General features: G+C 48.7%; 1 protein-coding gene across 1 annotated transcript; it reads right to left on the reverse strand.

Moving 5' to 3' along the window:
- Positions 1-861: 861 nt before the first annotated feature.
- LOC308549739 (cytotoxic and regulatory T-cell molecule-like) lies at positions 862-20,097 on the reverse strand (the record flags this gene model as incomplete). Its single annotated transcript, XM_081122751.1, has 9 exons — positions 862-1,253; positions 3,006-3,092; positions 5,084-5,230; positions 6,950-7,033; positions 9,434-9,514; positions 11,647-11,808; positions 12,807-12,950; positions 14,584-14,830; positions 19,900-20,097. 9 exons carry the CDS (start codon positions 20,095-20,097, stop codon positions 1,123-1,125), a joined length of 1,281 nt encoding a protein of 426 aa, XP_080978877.1. The 3' UTR covers positions 862-1,122.
- Positions 20,098-20,812: the final 715 nt, after the last annotated feature.

Below are 20,812 nucleotides of genomic sequence, written 5' to 3' on the forward strand. Positions count from 1 at the left end.
TAGGCTGTGGTTCAGCACCTGGCCAGGGTCCTGCAGGAGGCAACTGATCAGTATTTCTCTCTCGGCTCCCTCCCCTCCCTCCCCCTCCCTCTCTCCCCCCAAATCAATAAAAACATATCCTGGGGTAAGGATTGAAAAATGTTATCAAGAGAATAAGTAGCACAACTGGATCTGACCCTGTAACAAATTACAAACTCATTATATGAGTGTGTGTGGTAGGTTGGGGCAGGGGCGGGGGGGGACGTTATTTTAGAATTAGCGTATTCAGATCCAAGCAATGAGAAATGTTATAAATAAATGCCAGATTTTACTCTACTTTAAATAAATGATAGGGGGGAAAGATATGCCCAATGTCACCTCCACACGTGAAGGCGAGACTAGGAAATGCTAGAAAAACAAATGTCCATATACTCTGTGCTCTGTTAAATACTTTTTAAAAGCATCGATTAGGTCAATACTCAGTGAATTAAACTCATTGCTTACATGTTTTTGTAAGGAAATGTCATTAAAAAAAACTGTCACCAGGTCAACTTTTGTGATTTAGCAAGAAAACCTAAGGAGATGGACTCCTTGGCCTCCCTGGAGTCACTCCTGTCTCCGGCTGCTGTGCTCACCCAGCCACTGGTCCTCAGGTGCCTCTTCCCCCTGACGGTGAGCCTGCTGGTTACAGCTCAGAGCCCCTCTTGAAGGTAAGCTCCCAGGACTAGAGACCTCCGTTAGGTCCTTTTCATCTCAACGTTCCTTATTTGGAGACCAGAAGGAAAGATTAAAATTTTAATGTTTAAGTAGTTCCATGAGTTCCACCTAAGGCTGTGCCCCACAGTGCCATGCGCCATGTCAGCGGGTCACAGTGACCCAGGCCCCCAGGCTCCGTAGCATCTTCCTGCTCTGAAGTAGTGTCAGGCACACTAGGTAATTTATCCTTTTAACTAAGAAGCTTCATGTCCATGTTTAGTCCTGTTTGGCTGCTCTGGGTCAGAGCTGATTGCCATGAAGGACACCATCTTGCGTCCCACTCAAAGCACATTCTTCCTGTCACGGTGACCGGGCCCCTGCCCACAAGCTGTCCACTGCGGTGGCCCTGAGCTTGCCCTGAAGTCCTGTTTCCTGTTGCAGGGAGCTCTACACAATGCTCTCTGGTATCCAGGCCTGCTTTCCTTTTAATTTTGTATGTTGGGTGTTTTTCTTCCTGTGTGTTTTTGCTTCTGAGTACAGCTGTGTGATGTAGTCCATGCAGCTCTTCGAACGGGAAGCTGAAAGAGAAGCATGTCGAAGATAAGGATTGATCTTGAACAGCATTGCACCCCTTTATCTGAAACACTGTACATGGTATTTTTAGGTCCATATGTTAAGGTATTAAAAATTGAATCTGAAGTTCTCGGATGCATATAAGTGATCTGAACACATGTTATAGTCTAACTTTTAAAAGCTCTTTTTAAATAAAAATTATACTCATACACCTGAAATAAAATATATGGACATTTCTGCTATAAAGTAGCATGTGTTGCTGGGAAAACCACAGTGTCTTCAGCCAAGTTTCGCTCAGGAAGGAACGGGGCTATGGGAGAAGGAGCTCTGGGCCCTGCGGCTCTGGCAGAGCCTGGAGGGCTCAGGGGGGTGCGGGAGCCCAGGGGAAAGCGGGGCCCTGGCCGGGCAGGCCCCTGGCTGGCCCTGGCTAGGGAGCAGGCCTGAGTGCAGGCGCTCACTTCACATTTTCTTAAAGTCGGCCTGGAGGGGCTTCTGCTTGTTCAGCAGCCAAGCGGAGGGTGTTTCTTTCCTGGAAGGCTGTAATTCTCCTGCTGGGGTTGCCTTCCAGGGAGGATGGGCGCAGGAAGCACCACTCACAGGATACGTGGGCAGCGTTCTGCGTGCCAGACGGTTCGAGGGAGCTCATGTCAGGGAAACGGGGGCTGCAGTCCCGCACCCCAGCAGAGGCATTTCTCCTCCCACCCCCATCCCCACACAGTCCCCTCACTTGTGCCCCTTCCCTGCTAGTACAGCCCTTTCTTTCCATTTTACACCCTGTTAAGTCAAAAGAAAAGGCAGAATTGTAAAAGACACTCTTCCTAGGAAACCGATAGAAACTAGCTGCAAAGCCCACTGCAGTCCTTGCTCCTCCTGGTGGGCAGAGTAAGTGCATGTGCACCGAGGAGCAAAATGCTGGGAGGTATAAGGTGCTTGCTTTACATTTACTTCTCTCTACTGGATCTTTGTCAGGAATTCTCTCTCTCTCTCCCCTTCCCTCCTCCCTCCCTCCCCCCCTTTCCTTTTAGACTCTGTTTCAAACAGATGTAGACCCATGGAGCAGTCAGACAAATTTCAGAGGGAAGGTGGGTGGGTAGTTGGGGGGGGATTAATCAAAGAAATTATATGCACATATGCATAACCTACAGACCCAGAGGATACTCTGGAGAAGGCCTGGGGGGTGCTGGGTGCAGGGTGTCAATGGGGGGAAAGGGAACGTCTGTAATACTTTTAACAATAAAGATACATTTAAAATGAATTTTTTTTCTTTATATACTTTGAGGAGTTGCAATGAAGTCATCCAAAAAATCTGACGCATTTTTGCTTGAGTTAAGCCCTGTATTCATTTATTCAATACAATTTATTAAACACTCCATTTGTGCCAAATCCTGTGCTGGGATCCGGGGATACACAGAGAGCAAATCCAATTACCGCCTGCAGGAGTATTGTCGTAGCTAAATCAATATACCCAAAATGAGGACAGGGCAGAGTCTACCGGGTACTCTGGGGCACGGGAGGGACACAGTCCAGAGCTGTGCCCGTGTGTCGGCGAGGACTCCACAAGGCTTCCCAACATCGCCAGCCCCATGAACTCAACTGATGCTTTCATTTTTTAAGGTGCACTTCCTTAAGTTCTACACAACGATTTAGGCAGGCAGCTTTATACTGCTAAAAATCAAATTTTTATTTTTAGGCTCCCCTTGAAAGGCAACAAATCAATGAACCTCAGTTTTCAAACTTCAGGTCACATGTAGACTTACTTTGGCCATATTTCTCCTGGGATGATGTTTCTTCATTATTTGACCTTGATCTGTAACTTTCTAGAGTGTGTTCTGAAATTTCATTTTCTGCAAGAAAAGAAAATTATTAGTTTCAGGGGCCACAGACATCATCTATATGTGGACAGATATGTGTGAGTAATACAATGCCTCTGTCTCTGTATAATATGGAGTCACCGTTCCCCTCCCATACCTCATGTCAGTCATTCAACAAATCATGTTTCATTGTTTACCATGAGTCCCACGGGTACGTGCCGGCAGTGTAAGAACTGCAGGGGGCAGATGAAGCAGATTAGAATCAAACGCGGTCCTTTGGGAAGGAACCACTTCAACAGTCCCGAGAGGACTGGGGGGTGACGCATTATGGGAGATTTGGAAACAAGACTAGGGCATTTCCTGTTGTTCAGCTACACGGGAAACCAGACCTGCTGCCAAGTCTACCCGTCATGAGAATGTTAGTCCATCTGCGTACCCAGAGAGGCTGATCTCTAGCATGGAGAAGTGCTACTTTTAAGAGGGGCAGAGCTATCCAAAGGTGTAGTATTTTGCCCTGAGGCATGAGTTCTCTGTCACTGGAGGTGTGTGAGCCCTAAGTGGCTAAGTCGGTGCTGTCCAGCAGCACTACAATGCAAGTCCCACGTGTAGTTTTAAACTTTGCAGTAGCCATGCTCAAAGAGTACAACAGAGCAGGTGAGGTTAAGTTACTATCATTTAACTAGTAGACCCAATATATCAGGACTAGGTATGTTATATTCTTGTGTGTGTGTGTGTGTGTGTGCGCGCGCTGAGCCTTCAAAATGGGGCGTGTGTTATCCTCACAGCACATCTCAGAAGGGACCAGCCACATGTCAAGCGCTCAATAGCCATATTGTGGCGACTGTGTTGGATGACACAGGCTATATAACTGTCAGAAATAAAGGGGCTTTAGTCCTGACACACATTTATAGAATGAATTGAGTAGGTGGGTTATTCTGGATCATTTCTCAGGTCCCTTCTAGCTCTGACAGGTGCTGAGTCTATGTATTTTAATAGGTATTTTCTATGCTAGTTATATATTTTTTGTTTCCAATAATAACTTTTTAATCAGAATGCTTAGAAAAAAATTACTAACATATTATGCTTGAGGGAAGCTGAATGCATGTTTTCAAAGTAGAAATGGGACTAAAAAAGTTTACTATACTCAACCTTTGATTGACCACTCCTAAAATAAGAACTCTTTGAGTGTAGGAGCCTGGTCTGTCTTGTTGACAGATGTGTCCCCAGTGCATGGCACACAGTAGCTGCTCAGTGAATGATTATTGCACGGAGGGAGGGAGGGAGGGAGGGAGGGAGAGAGGGAGGGAGGGAGGGAGGGAGGGAGGGAGGGAGGGAGGGATTGGTGGAGGGATGGAGGGATGGAAGGATGGGTGGATGGAGGGAGGGATGGAGGGATGCAGGGATGGTGGGATTGGTGGAGGGATGGAGGGAGGGATGGAGGGATGGATGGAGGGATGCAAGGATGGAGGGAGGGATGGAGGGAGGGATGGAGGGATGGGGGGATTGGTAGAAGGAGGGATGGAAGGATGGGTGGATGGAGGGATGGATGGGTGGATGGAGGGAGGGATGCAAGGATGGAGGGAGGGATGGAGGGATTGGTGGAGGGATGGAGGGATGGGTGGATGGATGGAGGGATGGAGGGATTGGTGGAAGGAGGGATGGAAGGATGGGTGGATGGAGGGATGGATGGGTGGATGGAGGGAGGGAGGGATGCAGGGAGGGAGGGAGGGAAGGAAGGGTGAGCTCTCTATCTTGTATCCTGTTGTGAGTAGAGGCCTCTATAATATACTTCCAGTTCCTCGCTGCTCTAGTTCCCCTTGGGTTTTGCTGTCTTTGCCTACAGCTCCTGGAGGTGCACAGTCCTTGTTTCCTGGGAAGCTAACAGCTGCTTATCTAAGTGACGACACTTATCGAGTGGATGGATGAGCCCACCCTCTAGCAGCAGAGCGCTGGCTGGCGAGCTCGCCTGTCTGCAGGCCTCTCCTTTCAGCCTGTCGCAGCCCCCGGGCCCCCTGCCCACTCACCCTTTTTCCATATCACGTGCGCCTTGCGGAGCTTCATTATGAAGAGCTGGACGACGATGAAGAGGGTGACTATGAGGAAGGACACCAGGGTGAGCAGCAGGATGCCGCTCTTCCTCCTTGCCAACTCCATGTGCTGCGGACTTGCGCCTGGAAGGAAAGGAAAGGATTCGGGGTCGCCGGAGGGGCCTGCTGTCCACGGGGCGGGCACACGCCCCTCTGAAAGGCAGTGCAGGCTAAGAGCCAGGCGAGACCAGGACGGGCTTTGCCCTGAAGGAGAAAGACTCATACTGCTCCCTCTGAACACAAGAACGCAACCAGCGCCATCGTGGGAGGATTTAAAAGAGGATTTTAGGTTATATCGATATTGAAGTAGTTCTTTTCCATTCCTAGAGAAAACGTGAGAATATTGACTTAAATTATAGTCAGGGGATTCAAATTAGCTGTAGGCTTCATTTGTTTTTAGCAAAGTGTGGTTTAGCAAGAGAGGCTGTTAAGGAGTTTGAAAACTATGCAAATAAAATGAGTATCTGTTGACTTTGGCTGGGATAAATGTGTTCTTACATCAAGGCATTTGCCCAGAAACTAGATGAGCCATAAAGGCCTTTCTAAACCTAGAATTCTGCTTCTACGGGCCCCAGCTTTGCTAAATGTCCCGGTGCCCTCATCTCAGCCAACAGGCAGTTAGGAAGGGCCAGCCCCCTGCAGAGCATCGCACTTGGGGCTGAGTGAGACAGGGTTCCTATTATTTGGGATAGTTCTCTCTAGACGTAAACAAATAGATTAATAAAAACAAAGAGCAGTCAGCTATCTGTGCCGAATTTTAGATCCACGTGTGTTAACGTAATAGTGTGCTCAGGGATTCAGAGGCAGGCGCCGTCCCTGAGGTGGTCAGGAAAGTGTTCAGTGGCGACATTAACCTTGCAAAGGGAGTAAGGAGTGAAGCCTTTCCTTCCCTCGGGGCCAGTTAGGACACGTGAGGGCAGGGCCACCAACAGGAGAGGATGTTTTCATCCTGCAAGGACCTGACAGAGGCGGACTGCAGAGGGAGCTGGTCCCCGCACCTTCTGGGCAGATCAGGGCTCAGGGTCTGCGCTGTAGACTGTGGAAGCCAGAGGCTTTCTGAACACAGGTGTAAAAGGCGCAAAGGGATGTTTGGGTAGGAAGGTGCTAAAAATAGACTACAGAAGGAGAACCTGAAGTTATAGTCTGCATGCAGGACATGGTGAGGGTCTGGATCAGGGTGGTGGCCCTGAAAGTGGGCAAAACACCTGAAAGGAAAGACTCGAAAGCCCTTGGAAACTGATTTCACGTGAAGCACACACGCACACATACGCGCGTGCACAGTGAGGACACCAGGGCCTGGGCCCATGTGACACTTCAGACGAGCTGATTCTGTGGAAGAAGATGTGTTTAGTTCTTAGCAATGTTGAATTTGAGGATATGGCAGAAAATTCAGGCAGAGACATGTAGGTAACAGGGACTAGTGCTCAAGAGAATGTTCTGGAGACACAGGTACGACATCTGCCTGGTGGCAACTGGGACAGTCTTGGGAACAGTAAGCTGTCTAGGAATTAAGGAAAGAACCAAGGAGAGGATGTAAAATCAGAGCATCTCTACACACGAGAAGCAGCAGGCGGGAGGGAAGAGGGAAGTCCGCGAACAGGCACAGGGGAGGACTGGCAGCAAAGCAACAGGACTGGGAGAGCTGTCACGGGAGCCGGAGGAGGCGGCCACGCCAAGGGGGAGGGAGCAGCTAACCAGCAGGAAGGTCAAGGGGAATGGACGGCAGGGCTGAACAAAACGACTGGACTGACTGGGAGGTTAAAGTGCCGACTGCTTATCCTCCATGTGGTGGGAGATACTCACCAGTGGTCAAATCCGGGTCTTGAGTGGCTCGTCCTTCGTCTCCCTTGTCAATCTCTGTTGTACTAAAACCCTCCGTTCCTGCAACTAAGGCGAGAGAAACACGGGACGTGTGCATGCGACTGTGCATGTACAGTGCGCATGTACACGCGGCCACCCAGAAGCAGCGAAGCAGCTCTGGAGACCAAGTTCAGTGATGCTCACTGAAAAACACAGAGGTCATTTAGGAACTTCTCACATCTTCCAAAACGAGCTGCAAATCGTCTGACTTACTTTGCTTTATTATTATTTTTTAAGTATGTTTTTATTCATTTCAGAGAGAGGAAGGGAGAGGGAGAGAGAGACAGAAGCATCAATGACGAGAGAGTCATTGATGGGCCGCCTCCTGCACGCCCCACACTGGGGATGGAGCCCGCGACCCGGGCATGTGCCCTGACTGGGAATCGAACCCGATCTCCTGGATCCTAGGTCGATGCTCAGCTGCTGAGCCACACCGGCCAGGCTCTTGGCCTCATTTTTTAAGGTGCGTGTTGTTTATTGAACATTTCCTCTGTGCAGGCCTTAAACTGAGCACTTGGCACACGTTACTCCTCAGCACAGCTCTGAGCCAACAGCTCTAGAGAAGCTGAGTGAAGCGTCTCAGGTCCTGCAGCAGATCAGTGGCGGAGTCGGTACTGAGACTCAGAAGCCACAGCTGACACCTGTCCTATGCTTCCTTCCTGCATCAGGCCAGCGAGGGCGGAGGCCCCTGAGGTGCCCCAGACAGCAGCTGGGCGGCAGACGGCCGAGCTCCGTGGGCAGACAGCCTGCAGCCTGAGGCTGGGAACAGCAGGCCCCGCGCCCTTCAGACCTAGGCCGCCCGCCCAGGAGCGGGCTGTGCTGGGCCTTTGCTGGGGAAGGCACCTTCTAGAACCATAAAGGCCTTTCTCGGGTGTTGCTGTACCTTCCCTACTTCTTCCCTTGCGGTCTCCGGCTTTTTAGCCCATTCCAAAGGGGAATGAAACCACCCATCTTCTACTGAAAATGGGTGTCATTAGCAGTAATAAAACTGTAGAAATGGAAAGCTCAAAGGGATTTCAGACCATATTTTTAAACTCTCATGTTATACATGAAGAGGCAGAGCAGAAAATGGAGTTGTTTACTAGTGGTGTGAGCCAATTTAAAGACAAGTAGATTCTAAACATTGTAAAAATATTGGATTATTAAAGCAAGTAATGTGGCCGTCCCACTTCACAATATTTTCATTCTCCAATGTCCTTCAAAAAAACTACATAGCACATGTTGTACTGATCAGTTTTAAAACCTCCAAACATCTAGTTTTAAATATTATTCAAGATAAAAAATTTAAGTGTGGTCTGCTAGTCAGAACTATGAACATGGTATTGTTCTGAAGCACTTATCCCACCAAGCTGCTCTGTCACAGAGACAGTGTCTGAACCGGGGGAGGCGGGAGCATGTCCCCTGACGAGGCCGGTGTCACTCAGGGCGCCACAAGGACTGCGTGCATGCGTCCATTCATTCCCTGAGCACCGCTGTTACCTGATATTATGCTGAGTTAAATGTAAATATAAATTAAATATATGATCACTGTCCAGAGTTAACCACCTAGTGGTGGGCTCACTGTCTAATCCAGGCTTTCTAAGTTCTGCATTTCTAGTTCAACGCCATCATTAAAAACTACCTGAGTTCTTAACAACCAGCTAACTGAGGAACCTTCGGAGGTGATTTTGTTCCTCAATGACAGAAACAGCAACTCTCCAGTCCTGCTTCTTTGCTCCTTGTTGATACCAAGTCTTTATTTTGTGTTTGGTCTATTCCAGATGGAAAAGCAAAGAAATGAATCTCCCCTTAAGTGAATTCTACCTTGTCCTTTACCACATTGGAAATGCAAATGTCACAATTGTGTGTGTGTGAGGGAGAGGGGAGAGGGGAGAGGGGGAGAGGGGAGAGGGGAGAGGGGGAGAGAGAGGGGAGAGGGGAGAGGGGGAGAGGGGAGAGGGGGAGAGGGAGAGGGGAGAGAGGGAGAGAGAGGGGGGGGAGAGGGGAGAGGGGAGAGGGGGAGAGGGGGAGAGGGGGAGAGAGGGGAGAGAGGGGAGAGGGGAGAGGGGAGAGAGGGGAGAGGGGAGAGGGGAGAGGGGGGGAGAGGGGAGAGGGGGAGAGAGGGGAGAGGGGAGAGGGGGAGAGGAGAGAGGGGAGAGAGGGAGAGAGGGAGAGAGGGAGAGAGGGAGAGGGGAGAGGGGAGAGAGGGAGAGAGGGAGAGGAAGGAGAGGGGAGGGGAGTGGGAGGGGGAGCTTACAAGCTGTTAGCTACTTCTGAGCCCACTGGATGGTTAACTATGGCACTTCTCCAGGTCACCACAAAGCTGGAGGGGGTTCTGCATGGTGTTGTTACAAGTTAAAATTAAAAATGTTCTTAAAACTTATCATTGGAAAACTGACTTCCCAAAGAGAGAGGATCTTTTAGAGTTTTAGCGATTGCGACACTTACCGGTGCTGGTGGACTGCTGGGCGTCTTGAGAGGGTGGAGAGCTCTTCCCAGGGGCCTCTGGAGCTGTCTTAGGATCAGTAACTAGGAAAGGGGGACAAACAAAGTTCTGCAGCTGCAGAGAACAGTTTTGCCCACACTGTGCTCAGTGCAATAGGCTGGAGCATGCACTTGGCGCCTCCTGCTCGCGGAGGTTTTGCAGGAGCCTCAGGCCTGTGGCTCGCAGCTCTGGCTGGTCTGCGGATCTGTGTCCCGCGGTTGCTATCTGCCTGCTGTGGGGCTTTGGGGTGCAGCCTGCGGGACCTCTGCGGGGAGGCGCATTTGGCAGTCCCGGGCCAAGGGCACTCACTGTCTCCACTTGCCTCCACCTTTTCACCCCCGTCCATCGCACATCCTCCCATCACACATCTAAGTCCTCATTTGCTGGGGGGCCCTGCAGCCAGGCTCAGGCTGGGTACAATCCCAGGGCTGTTACTTGCTGCTCAGTGAGTCTGAACAAGATGCCTAACGTTGGGAATGCTCCGTTTTTGAGTAGCTGTAATATGAAGGTACTGACAGCATTTACTCTTGGGATTTTTTGTGAGAATGAAGGAGTCCAGTCACACAACATGCTTGCACAATGCTTACTAACTGTTATTGTATAATATTAAACAATATCTAGGAATGTTTCCAGGGTTCCGCTTAGCATAGGTCTGAGCAGTGTATGAACAGCCTGCCACCAAGGAGCATATAAAAAAGGCGTCTGCTAATTTGCAAATATTGATACTGATGTGTGACAGGTGGGTAATGTCTTTATAAACATCTATGAGTATTCTCCGCTTTTTATTTAATCAAAGAATTTCTGTGGTTTTAACATGTTCCTGTCTTAATCAAATGTTAAAGTTTTTTTAAAATTATAAAAAAGCCTGAATTGCATGCAAGAGCTCCAAGGAAAGGAAGAAGCGCCAGTGAGAAAACATTAGAAAAAGCGTAACACAGACTATAAGGCTGAAGTGAACCTGGCGGCCACAAAGATACCAGAGAAAATTGAAGGAAGAGAGTTACTGACAATGAATAGAGGAAAACGCTTGAAAGAATCTGAAAGTCCTTCAGAAGCATCAGATAAATAAATTCTCATTTCTCTTTGGCAGTTCTCCCATATCCCCTGCATGCCCTGTGCTCCCTCCCAGGGATGGGGTGGAGGCTGGGGCCTGAATCATAGCAGGGCAGGAACATTTGCGTCAGATGACAGCCCAGTCTGTGGGTCCCTGGGCCTTCTAAATGCAGCTGCCTCAAGAAGTACTTTTGGTTTGATGAGAAAGCAGCAGGTGGAAAGCATGTGGCAGTGAGAGGGGACCGACTAACCGGAGCCACAGTGCCACTGGGCCGGCAGCACGGGCGGTTTTCCCAGTGAAGTTCTCGTGAGCAGTTGTCTTTCATGATCAGTTCTTTCACTGGATACAGAGCTCTCTCTCCAACACACTGCACCCTGCAGTCTCCTCCTTCACTAGTGTGAGGGAATCCTTGTACTTCAGGAATCTCTTTTTACACTGGGAAATGCCGTATAACATAATCAGGCCAGAGGCCTGTTAATTACAGATGTGTGATTTACGCCACTTCTTATAGGGTCCTTCTTTGCTAAAAAGTTTTACATAGTTTAAAAATCATTTCTTCCACTTAGGGTGAAGGAATCAGGGAACAGAGATTCTCACAACGGAAGCAACTTCTCTTCGTGTTTAATATTTGATGTTTGTTTATTTTTATGGTTATTTGTGTTTTGCTCAGAATATTAACATGATTAAGCTAAAATCTTTAAAACAGTTTTAACAAAATATATGTAAAGAATAATGATGATGTCATGTCACTGAGTGAGTGCTTTCTATTCGCATAAAATGATACAGACAAGCTTAGATGTAAAGGTGCAGTTGCTCCGTGATCTCTCGGAGAACGTGACTGCAATGAAACGGAGCAAGGTTAAGTCACGCTGGCTGTCATCCTCAAAAGGCTAGCAGGACGCTATATGCTTAGGACGCTGTGCTAGGCGTTCTTGCGAGGGGGGTTTTCTGAACATTGGGACAGTGGCCACCAGCTGGAGAATCTCAATCATTAAGAGAATGTGCGATTAGCAGAGCTTTGGGACAGTGATCTGGCTCTGCAAGACTTTTCCCGCTGTTTAATCTTGTTTGAGAGAATAATACGGAGGGAAATTAAAAATGATTCTAGACATCAGTTCTTACCCAGATCTTCCAGGCGGAAGGAGGCTACCAGCCTTCGTCCTCGGAGGCCCCTGTGCCGGATCACGCAGCCCACGGTGGAGTTTCTGCCGTCGGCGCTCACTCGGAGTGTGCTGCTGCTGTTACATTTCTTCCCGTCACCTTCAAATTCATGGTGGGTTTCCCCTGTGCGGCATTTGAGGTGTGTGTGAGGTTGGGGCTATTTAATGTTATCAGATGAGCTTGGTTCTCTCAGAGACTTGGGGCCTTGACATCTTGGCAAACCTGTTCCCTTTCCACCCTCATTCCAGCCACAGGCTGCTGCCCCGTGAGCCTGGCCCTAGTCACACAGGGAGGCCAGGGAACAGGGTGGATGGGCTTCTATAAACCCTTCACTACTGAAAAATCCAGAGCCTGTAACGGTGCAAGGACAGCCCGAATGTGGTGAAATACAAAGACACAGACTTCTCCATTTAATGAATAGGGCAAATTAAAGGGGAAACCATTCGTGCTGTGCATTTGGCCCTGGACTGAGGATCACATCTGGGCTCTAGGTCTTTTTTCTCTAGAACTCCACTTGACCCTCGGTTTCCTCAACAATAGAGAGTCCTCCCAGCTCTAAGAATCTATGATTATGTAAAATCAAATGTAATGTTTGTGGAAATATAAACAAACTATAAATAGTTCTAAGCATGACAATTACTAATCTGCTTCAATCAAAAGCCTCCAAGTTTAGATTCTTTGTTTCCATAATTTTCACCTGTCTTTGAGGGTATGACAGGGTACTTACACTGTATAAGGAAGACCATGCATTATGTTAAATGGATTTTCAATTTTATGCCTAATAAAAAGTTTATGCTCTCAGGTAATAGCTCTATTTTGTTTTATTTTATGAAATTTTGTCAAATTTTAAGACGCTATAATAAACATTACATTTTAGATTTCTGCTTTGTTTTACACAAAACATGTAATAATGTATTTGTGATTAGCCTTTCAAGATTAAAAAGTAATACTGATTGGTTATAAGGATAATTTGGAAAAGAACTGATAATTATTGGATGGTGTTTTCTGGCACCCACTGCCATCAGAGGGTGCCAGAACATTAAAAAAAAAAAAAAAAAAAAAATCCCTTGGAACTTTAGGAAGGAAAACAAAGGAGGAAAGAGCGCTGTTTCTCCACTTACCATGGAGCTCCGTGTGGTTCCCTAACAGCCAAGTGATCTGGGGAGGGGGCTTGCTTCTCACGGTGGAGCATTTAAGTATAACTTGTTCTTCTCTATTTGGCATTCTGATGACTGAAGCTTCCAGGGTTGACTTGAAAGGAGTTGCTAGGAAAAAAACAGATTTTTCTGTGCTTAAGTAGCTGGCCTACATATCTCAGCAAAGCACAGAGCCTAATAATCTACAGGGATCAGTGTGGGTTATGGTCTAAATCATGGGCAAATTTTTTTACCTGACCTTTTCCAGAATATAGTTAAAGGGCTTTTATGTACCTGGAAAGCTACTTTGGCTGTAGTCAGAATGTTTGTCACCCAGAGCGTGATCAGGCCCTAAAAATTTCCAAACTGACTATGTTTCAAAAACAATTTTTACATTTGATATATGACTGTTATGTGATTGGCTGAGCACTAGGTCAGGAATGGAGACCGGAATTCTAGCTCCACGTTTGCCACCAACTTGTAAGAGCCTGGGTTAGGCCCCCAGTTCCTTGGTTTATCAGTTTCGTTGCCTGTGACGGGCAGAGACTGGTTTATGAGCTGACGGTTTCAGCTCTAAACTTCCTGGGCCTGAGACTCACTTCAAGGTAAGTTGCTTCTGTCCTCTCCCAGCATCAAGGACACGCGTGTCTTATGAAGGGTTCGCTGGTCCCTTTCCCTCCCACTCCTGTCTTGGGAACACGCTTTAGTCAGACCTCTCGCTCTTCCCGTTCTGCTTCGCACGTTGGCCCTGACCTGCCCCTTCACACTGAATCCCCGCTGCCACCCAGACGGCGCGAAGCCAGCTCCAAGGACCCCCCAGATGTGTTAGGTGCTGGCAGCTCCGATATGGGGGAGACGAGGCCGGTAAGGAACAGCGGCTGTTGGGACTCGGCCCCTAGACCGTTCGTTGGTTAGAAGACGACGTGATGGAGGTGGGCATGGGCGTGGGGCTGCCGAGGGCCCACAGCAGCCTGAGCCGAGTGCGGGGTGGCCGCAAGGTGAGGGAGAGACAGACCTGAGCTGTCACATTGGGCCTTGAGACCCCAGGAGCCACTCCTCTCCTGACACTCTCACTGTGCCATTCCTTTATGGAGGGCACCACACTATGGTTCCTCAATAAGGGAAGTTTAAGAAATTCATTTGTATGATATGTGGAATTAAGTTTTTAACTGAGCTGTTCTGCCACAGAAGCAAAACTGTAAAGATCGTAAGACTTGAGCTGAACAAAAGTGCCCATCTAGAGAACCAAGCAAGTCCCAGCCGAGCAGGGGGCTGCCACCGACTCGTGTCCCCACCCCCAGCCCACCCCCAACCGAGAGAGGGAACTTTGGCAGAGGATGCGGGCTGATTTTCCAGGGCAGCTACGTCCGAATCACGCTGTCATAATGTCCTACCTCATTACACACACGTGCTGCCTTTCTCAGCTAGCGAGCGGACTCCTGTGGGCAGAGGCTGTGCCTAGTTCGCCTCATTCCGAGCCTAGTGCAGTGCCTGACACAGGGTCTCAGGTCGTCAAATATTAATGCTCTTTTTCTAGTTCCCCGGAGAGAAAAGTAAATTGCTGCCAAAGATGGATTTCATGAATTCGCACTTTAATCTAGGGCTTGCCACTGAAAATGCTCCTTTCTGTTTCCTTTCCACAAAAGGCGGCCGAGGGGCCCAGGTGATAGCTCGCTGGAGGTAACGTTTTAAAACCGAAATGATCCGTGAGGTGCCTGCGCACCCTGCCCGCCTCCGGGGGCCCCGGCTGGGAGCCACTCACCCAGGACGACCACGCGCACCCGCTGAGTGCTCACGGCGCGCCCGTAGTGCAGGCACTTGTACACGCCTTCGTCCTGGGCCGTCACGCGGGCCACGCGGATGGCGAGCCGGTCGGGCGAGCGGTGAAGCAGCTGGTACCTGGTGCTCCTCAGACCTGTGCGGGGCAGAGGCAGAGCGGCCGTGAGAAAGGCCGCAGAGGCCAGACTCAGCGGGTCGACTCCTCCCAGGAGCAGCTCTTGCTTTTCACGCTTTAAAGGAACAAATATCCCATCTTGAATGGAGCTGACTTGCAAATTCTAGTTTTACCAGCTGGATGCCTGTCAACAGCTGGAAGTTAGTTTAGGGAATGTTTTGATACTAGTCTTTGCGAAATAAACCATTTGCTCTATTGCTGTTTGTAGGAAATTAAGAACACTATGCTGGTGGAGGGTTCAGGTGGCAGAAGAACTGTAAAGAATTCTATTTTCTACATGATGAAAAAGGCCTCACTAGCCCTGGCTGGTGTGGCTCAGTTGGTTGGGCGTTGTCCTGAGCACCAAAAGGTTGCCAGTTCGATTCCCGGGCAGGGCACATGCCCAGGTTGCGGACTCGATCCCCAGCAAGGGGAGCGTGCAGGAGGCAGCTGGCCAATGACTCTCTCATCATGGATGTTTCTCTCTCTCTCCCTTCCTCTCTCTGAAATCAATAAAGATATATTTTAAAACAACAACAATGCCCCACCTTTTTTAGGTCTGATTCATTTGATGTCTGGTCAGAATAAATGTGAAGAATGGAAAATAAAAGCTTTGGTCGTCATTGCTCCAGCTGGGCGCTTTTTATTTTTAATTTTTAATAGTTCATTATTATTTGAAGTTCCCCAAGGATTATGATTTAGTCTTTCCAGGTGTGCAGCCAATGGGGGTTTAAAAAATCAAACTCTGGAGAATCCCAGCCAGTAGCAAGTGTTCCTCGTCATTCTTTGTCGACCTGGGAAGCCCATCTCAAGTGAAGGTCCCTTCGCTCACCAGAGGCTCCTGAAGCGAGTCGCTTTGTCTTCCCTCCCTCCCTCCCTTCCTTTCTTTTTTCCCTTTCTGTTAAGATTTATCATATGAACAAGCCTAAACTTGCTAAACCTTGAATGGCTGAGAAGGAAGACTGTTTCTTGTCTGGAACCAGGGCTGCGTCCTGATGCTACCTGGACTGAATGCAGGAACTCGCACCTCAGCACCACTGACACTTGAGTCCTTAGTTCCTCGCCTGGGGCTGTTCTGTGCACTGTAAGGTGTTTACCTGCACCCCTGGCCTCTGCCCTCTGATGCCAGAACCCTCCTGCTCCCCCGCCTTTCTCCATCGCTGCCGCAGACTCTCTGCAGATCCTGCAAATGTCCCTGGAGGCAAACGTAGCCCTGCTTGGGAACCAGGGAGCTCAGTTCAGGCTTCCTGCCTGACATTTGATGACGTCATCACCATCGAGTTTAAAAACCCAACACAAAGAACCGAAAGCATCATGTAACAGAATTATCTCTATGTGAAGTTTTTCTGTCAGAGCTTTTAACAGTTAATATCTATTTCTTCTATTGGAATCTAGTCTTAATAGTTAATTTAGCTTGAAATAGTTATATTTAGTTATTTTACACCTAACATATCAACACTTAATAATGTTTTCAAAGCGTGTTACATTTTTCAGAGGCTCTGCTTTTTAAGAGCAGAATGAAATTTGCTGTTCTGAAGACTTTCCAAGTTGGAAATACTGAGTGGAGATATACGATGACTTATTGTGAAGGGCGGGGGGAGGGGTTACTATAGTCCTGCTCACAGAGATGAATTAAATAGGCTTAAGAATCCTGCAAACAAGAGATGTAAGTATATGGGGGTCATTTTGAATTTATATACACACATAGCAAGTCATTATGTTGTACACCCGAAACTAATATGTTATATGTCAATAACATCTCAGTAAAACTGAGAAATGGCTCCCTTTCCATGCCAGGCATTGAGGACACACTCAGGTGTGTTTGTGCAGAGAGGAGTGACGGCCTCCTTTCCAAGGCAGTGTGTCCCATCGGCTGCTGTAGCTCAGCCATCTGGACTTTGTTAAGGCTGAAGGAGATAGCATGCGACAGGACTGGATTGCTCAGGGGGACAATGAAGCAGCTGGCTGCAGGTGTGGGGGGTGCTGGCTGCAGGTGTGGGGGGTGCTGGCTGCAGGTGGGGGGGTGCTGGCTGCAGGTGTGGGGGGGTGCTGGCTGCAGGTGGGGGGGGTGCTGGCTGCATCAGAAGGAAGAGCAGTTAGTGGCTATGTGTCTGTGTGCAGCTGCTTGTTTCATGGTCACCGAGACTGGAAATGTGACGTGGGGATGAGGGGCCAGGCGGGTCATGAGAATATGCTTCATAATTTGAATCCCCTTTACCAACCACTCTGGTGAGGTTTCCATTTCAGACTTCCTGTCACAAAACGGAAGGTAGCCAGGTGTGAAATAACAAGCTTCTGGGTGATTCTGGGGTATTAGTAGGCGGGGCTAAGCCCACCCTTTGGGTGACTCATGCTGGCTTTCTGTCCCACCCACTTGTCTGTCTGGAAAATCCCTCCAGTTGAGGTCTGGGGCAGTTTATTTTTCTTTCACTTACCAGGATGCTCATTTAAAAAAATGGTGTACCCCGAGGGGGCCAGCCACTGCAGGGGGGCGGCCTTGGCCTGGGGCGCCATGCAGTCCAGGGTGAGGGCGTCGCCTTCCTCCACCGTCACCGTCTCTGTGCGCCCCGTCCTAAAGGCCTCTGCGGAGCGAGAGAATCGGGGAGGGTCAGGCTGGCCTGAGCCGGGCCGCTCCTGAGCCCAGGCAGGGACTCAGCCCCAACAAACCTCCCTCACTTCTTCGAGCATTTCATATACATTTCTATAGAAACAAAACGTGAGTCAATACCAAGAAACGCGAGGCGCGGAGTGGGCACTGTGTGCAGGAGCAGGACAGATGCTCCTGAAGGTCTCAGTGAAGGGGTGGGGTCTGGATAGGAAAAGGGGACAGTTGAAGAGCATCTGTGGGCACTTGTTCAGTCATGTGCCAGGAACTGTGACAGGTCACGTTACCTTCATTTAGATTAACTTTCGAACTACCCCTACAAAGCAAGAACTATTTGGCTCGCTCTACAGCTGAGGGAAGAGAGGCTCAAGGTCACACAGCCTTGGAGCTGGGGTCCGTACCCAGGTCTATAGGCCGCGAGCTCCAGGCCCAGGTAACTTGGTTGCACTAAGTGATGAGACCCAGGAGCCTCAGCCTCTCTGGCCTTGCTCTGTGAAACCAGCCCCTGAGCCTTCGAGTGCGAGTCTCGGTTCCCGGAGACAGAGTGTGAACTGTGTTGCCGCCCGTGGCGGGACCAGCTGGCTCCTGCAGAAGAGCTCCTACCCCGAGAGGGCGTCCGCAGAGGAGGCCAGTGGAGCATCCACAGCAGCACCCCTGCAGCAGGCGTGCAGTCTGACTCCCCAAGTCACAGTCCCCAGAGAATAGAAAACAACTGATCTGAAGCACCTGTAACTTGAGCCTCCCAAAAAGATAGTGACAGAAAAATAAATTGGCACACTTATTGCGGTCTCTTACTTCTTCAAATTTTAAATTAAAATTTTTTTTTCTGAGGATGACAATTCTTATCAAGGAGAGTACAAAACACTTCAGTGCATGTAAGAATACTGTGGGGTAGAAATTATGAATGACATGTAATGAGTTTTACTGCATTATTTTAAATTTTAAAAACGAGAAATAAGAAAGGAATTATTTGCTTGTGACAGATTTCAAGTATTAAGAAAGGTACTTTGGAGAGCTCTGGAAATTAATTGGTGTGGACCTTTTCGTTTGTTGCATTCCTAGGTCATTAATTCAATCGAGCCTCTGGCAGTAACCACCCAGAGTCATTGTATTGTATTCATTCTGCCTTTCCTGGGAAAAATTTCCCTGAGTCCCAAGGGAAAATACCCATATCATCAGCCAATGTTACAATGACCAACAGAGAGTCAATAAAAAGATTGTTTTTTCACAAAAGCATTGAGGCATAAGGCCACAGTTCTGCTTCGGTCGGGTCATTTGGAAACATTCCAATCTATAAAACCGATCCATAATTGAGTAATAAGGGTGTTAGCAGAGAGGCTTTGAAGTGACAACAGAATTTTCTCTAAGGTTAAACGGCTCTGAGCCAAGACTTTGATCTAGAGCTTCCAATGGTTGTGTCCACAGCCATTTCATTGTGACTCCTGCTTTGCTCTCTAGTTCTTGTGCATTACCTTGCTTCCCATAAACAGACTGAAGTTTCTGGAGGGCAGTGAGTATGTTTCACATTCCTTCCTTACAGGAACTATCGCGGTGCAAGCTTAAAAAGCAATGACTTAATGCCAGCCTCGTGCTGGCACAACAATGCAGGCAAGTGGGCAGAGATCTAGGTTCTCCTGTTTTTAATAAGAGCACTGAGAGGCAGGAGGGACATGCTGCATTGAATCAATAATAGAACAGAAACTACTGTAATCAGCATGCCCTGATTTCATCCTTCTGGCCAGAACTGATACTTAGAAATTTTGCCAATTTCTTCCCCTTGGTAAATGATTGCCCAGACAGGAAGCCTGCATCTGGGGAGACGGGAGTGGCAAGATTTATCGGCAGCCTGGTTATGAATAAATGCCTCTCATTTTAAACATGTGTATATCATTGTCTTTTTCTTGGGATACATGCTTATGAATTAAGTTGTACGGCTTTTTAGCCTATGCTAAAGAATTGCATCTCCTGAGATTAGTGCTTGCTCTTGCTGTTGAGAACGCAGGACCAGGCTGCTGAGCAGACTGCCCACATTGCAGGTGCCTGAGTTTAGACGGAAAGGGCTGTGTTTGAGGCATAGAAAATTAGTTGTTGTTTTTCACTGTCTGTGCTCCAAGCCTTGCTTCTGGCTGTACAGGCCTGTTTATCCTTCAGGGCTATCATGCAGACCCCACGCTTGATTCGGAGGCAGGAAGCCACTGCAGAAGGCAAGAGCACCAGCTGCGAAGGCCCCGGCCCCTGCTGCTTCGCTGCAGTGCTTGAAATGTGCACACGGCGTCTAGCGCATGTTAAGGGGGGAGAGGATGGCTGTACCTAAGTTTTGGTGGCACATCTTTTAAGTAACAGTTCCCCATGATCCTCTCATTGACATTTAAAACTAAACTGGAACTCCTCTTTTAAACTGTTTTCACCAAAGCTTGGAGTCAAACTTTCACCGTCTTCATCAGAGGGATGGATGGGGTGTGGGCATCTCCTCTGCTCACCACTTCCTCTCTGCAAGCTCGCAAACATGTACGTCTTTACTCAGCCTTTCCTGGGCAGACCTGAGTGCTCTGTGCCCGTTTAGTCTTCCCCGTCTGAGTGAGGAGTTCCAGCTGCAGATTAGCTCTCTGTGGCTCTGAGAGGCTGAGCGTGCAGAGCTTGGCAATGAATGACTTGTCTCTCTTGGTGTCGCCAGTTACCACTGGCAGGTCATGCTCACTCAGTGACTGTTGATTTCTGGGCTTGGCTGTCACTTCCATGACTGAATTCATCCATCCATGCAGTGTGTGTGTTAAGAGGTTGCTTGTTGAGTCTATGAGGGCTATTGATTGTGACTGGTTTGTGTGCGGAACTGGAACCTGCGACCTTTCACCATCTCCACCTCCAACCCCATTACCTAACTGTCCTAACGGTGGGACGACTTCATGCCAAAGCACATGTGATCCACTCCCCAGGCAAAGGGCAGGCAGCAGGCACAGCCCCCTGCCAAGCACACAGGGGTAAAAGCTGTGCCCCTCTAAAGAGTCCTTGGTTTTCCCCAAGGTTTGGGGAGTTGCAGTGTGATCTCTGCCTCTACTGCAGGTCAGCACAGTCGGCTGAGGAAAGGATTAGTATCCTTTCTTTTTCTTACCTTAGTGGGTTAGATTTGCATGTGATAAATTTAAAAGCTCCAGAACAGAGTCTGTCCTGCAGGGACCCTAAGATGGACACGGGCAATGGGAACCCACTATTTCTCCTGCTCCGTGCTGCGGGCACGCCTAGCACAAGCACGCCTCCTGCTCCTTTCCAGTGTTTCCTTGTGTTCAGTAATGTCCTCACCAGCCACTGCACACCAGATACCGGGAACCACTTTCTATCTCCTAAACACCTCTGTAATCAATTTGTCCCCCCCGCCCCTTCTTCATCTTTTTATTTTACGTTTTTACTGCTATTACTGCTTTAGCTGAGGCACTCAGTGTTTCTTTGCTGGGCCAC

This window comes from Miniopterus schreibersii (genome assembly GCF_964146895.1).
Source record: "Miniopterus schreibersii genome assembly, chromosome: 20".
NCBI lineage: Eukaryota > Metazoa > Chordata > Mammalia > Chiroptera > Miniopteridae > Miniopterus > Miniopterus schreibersii.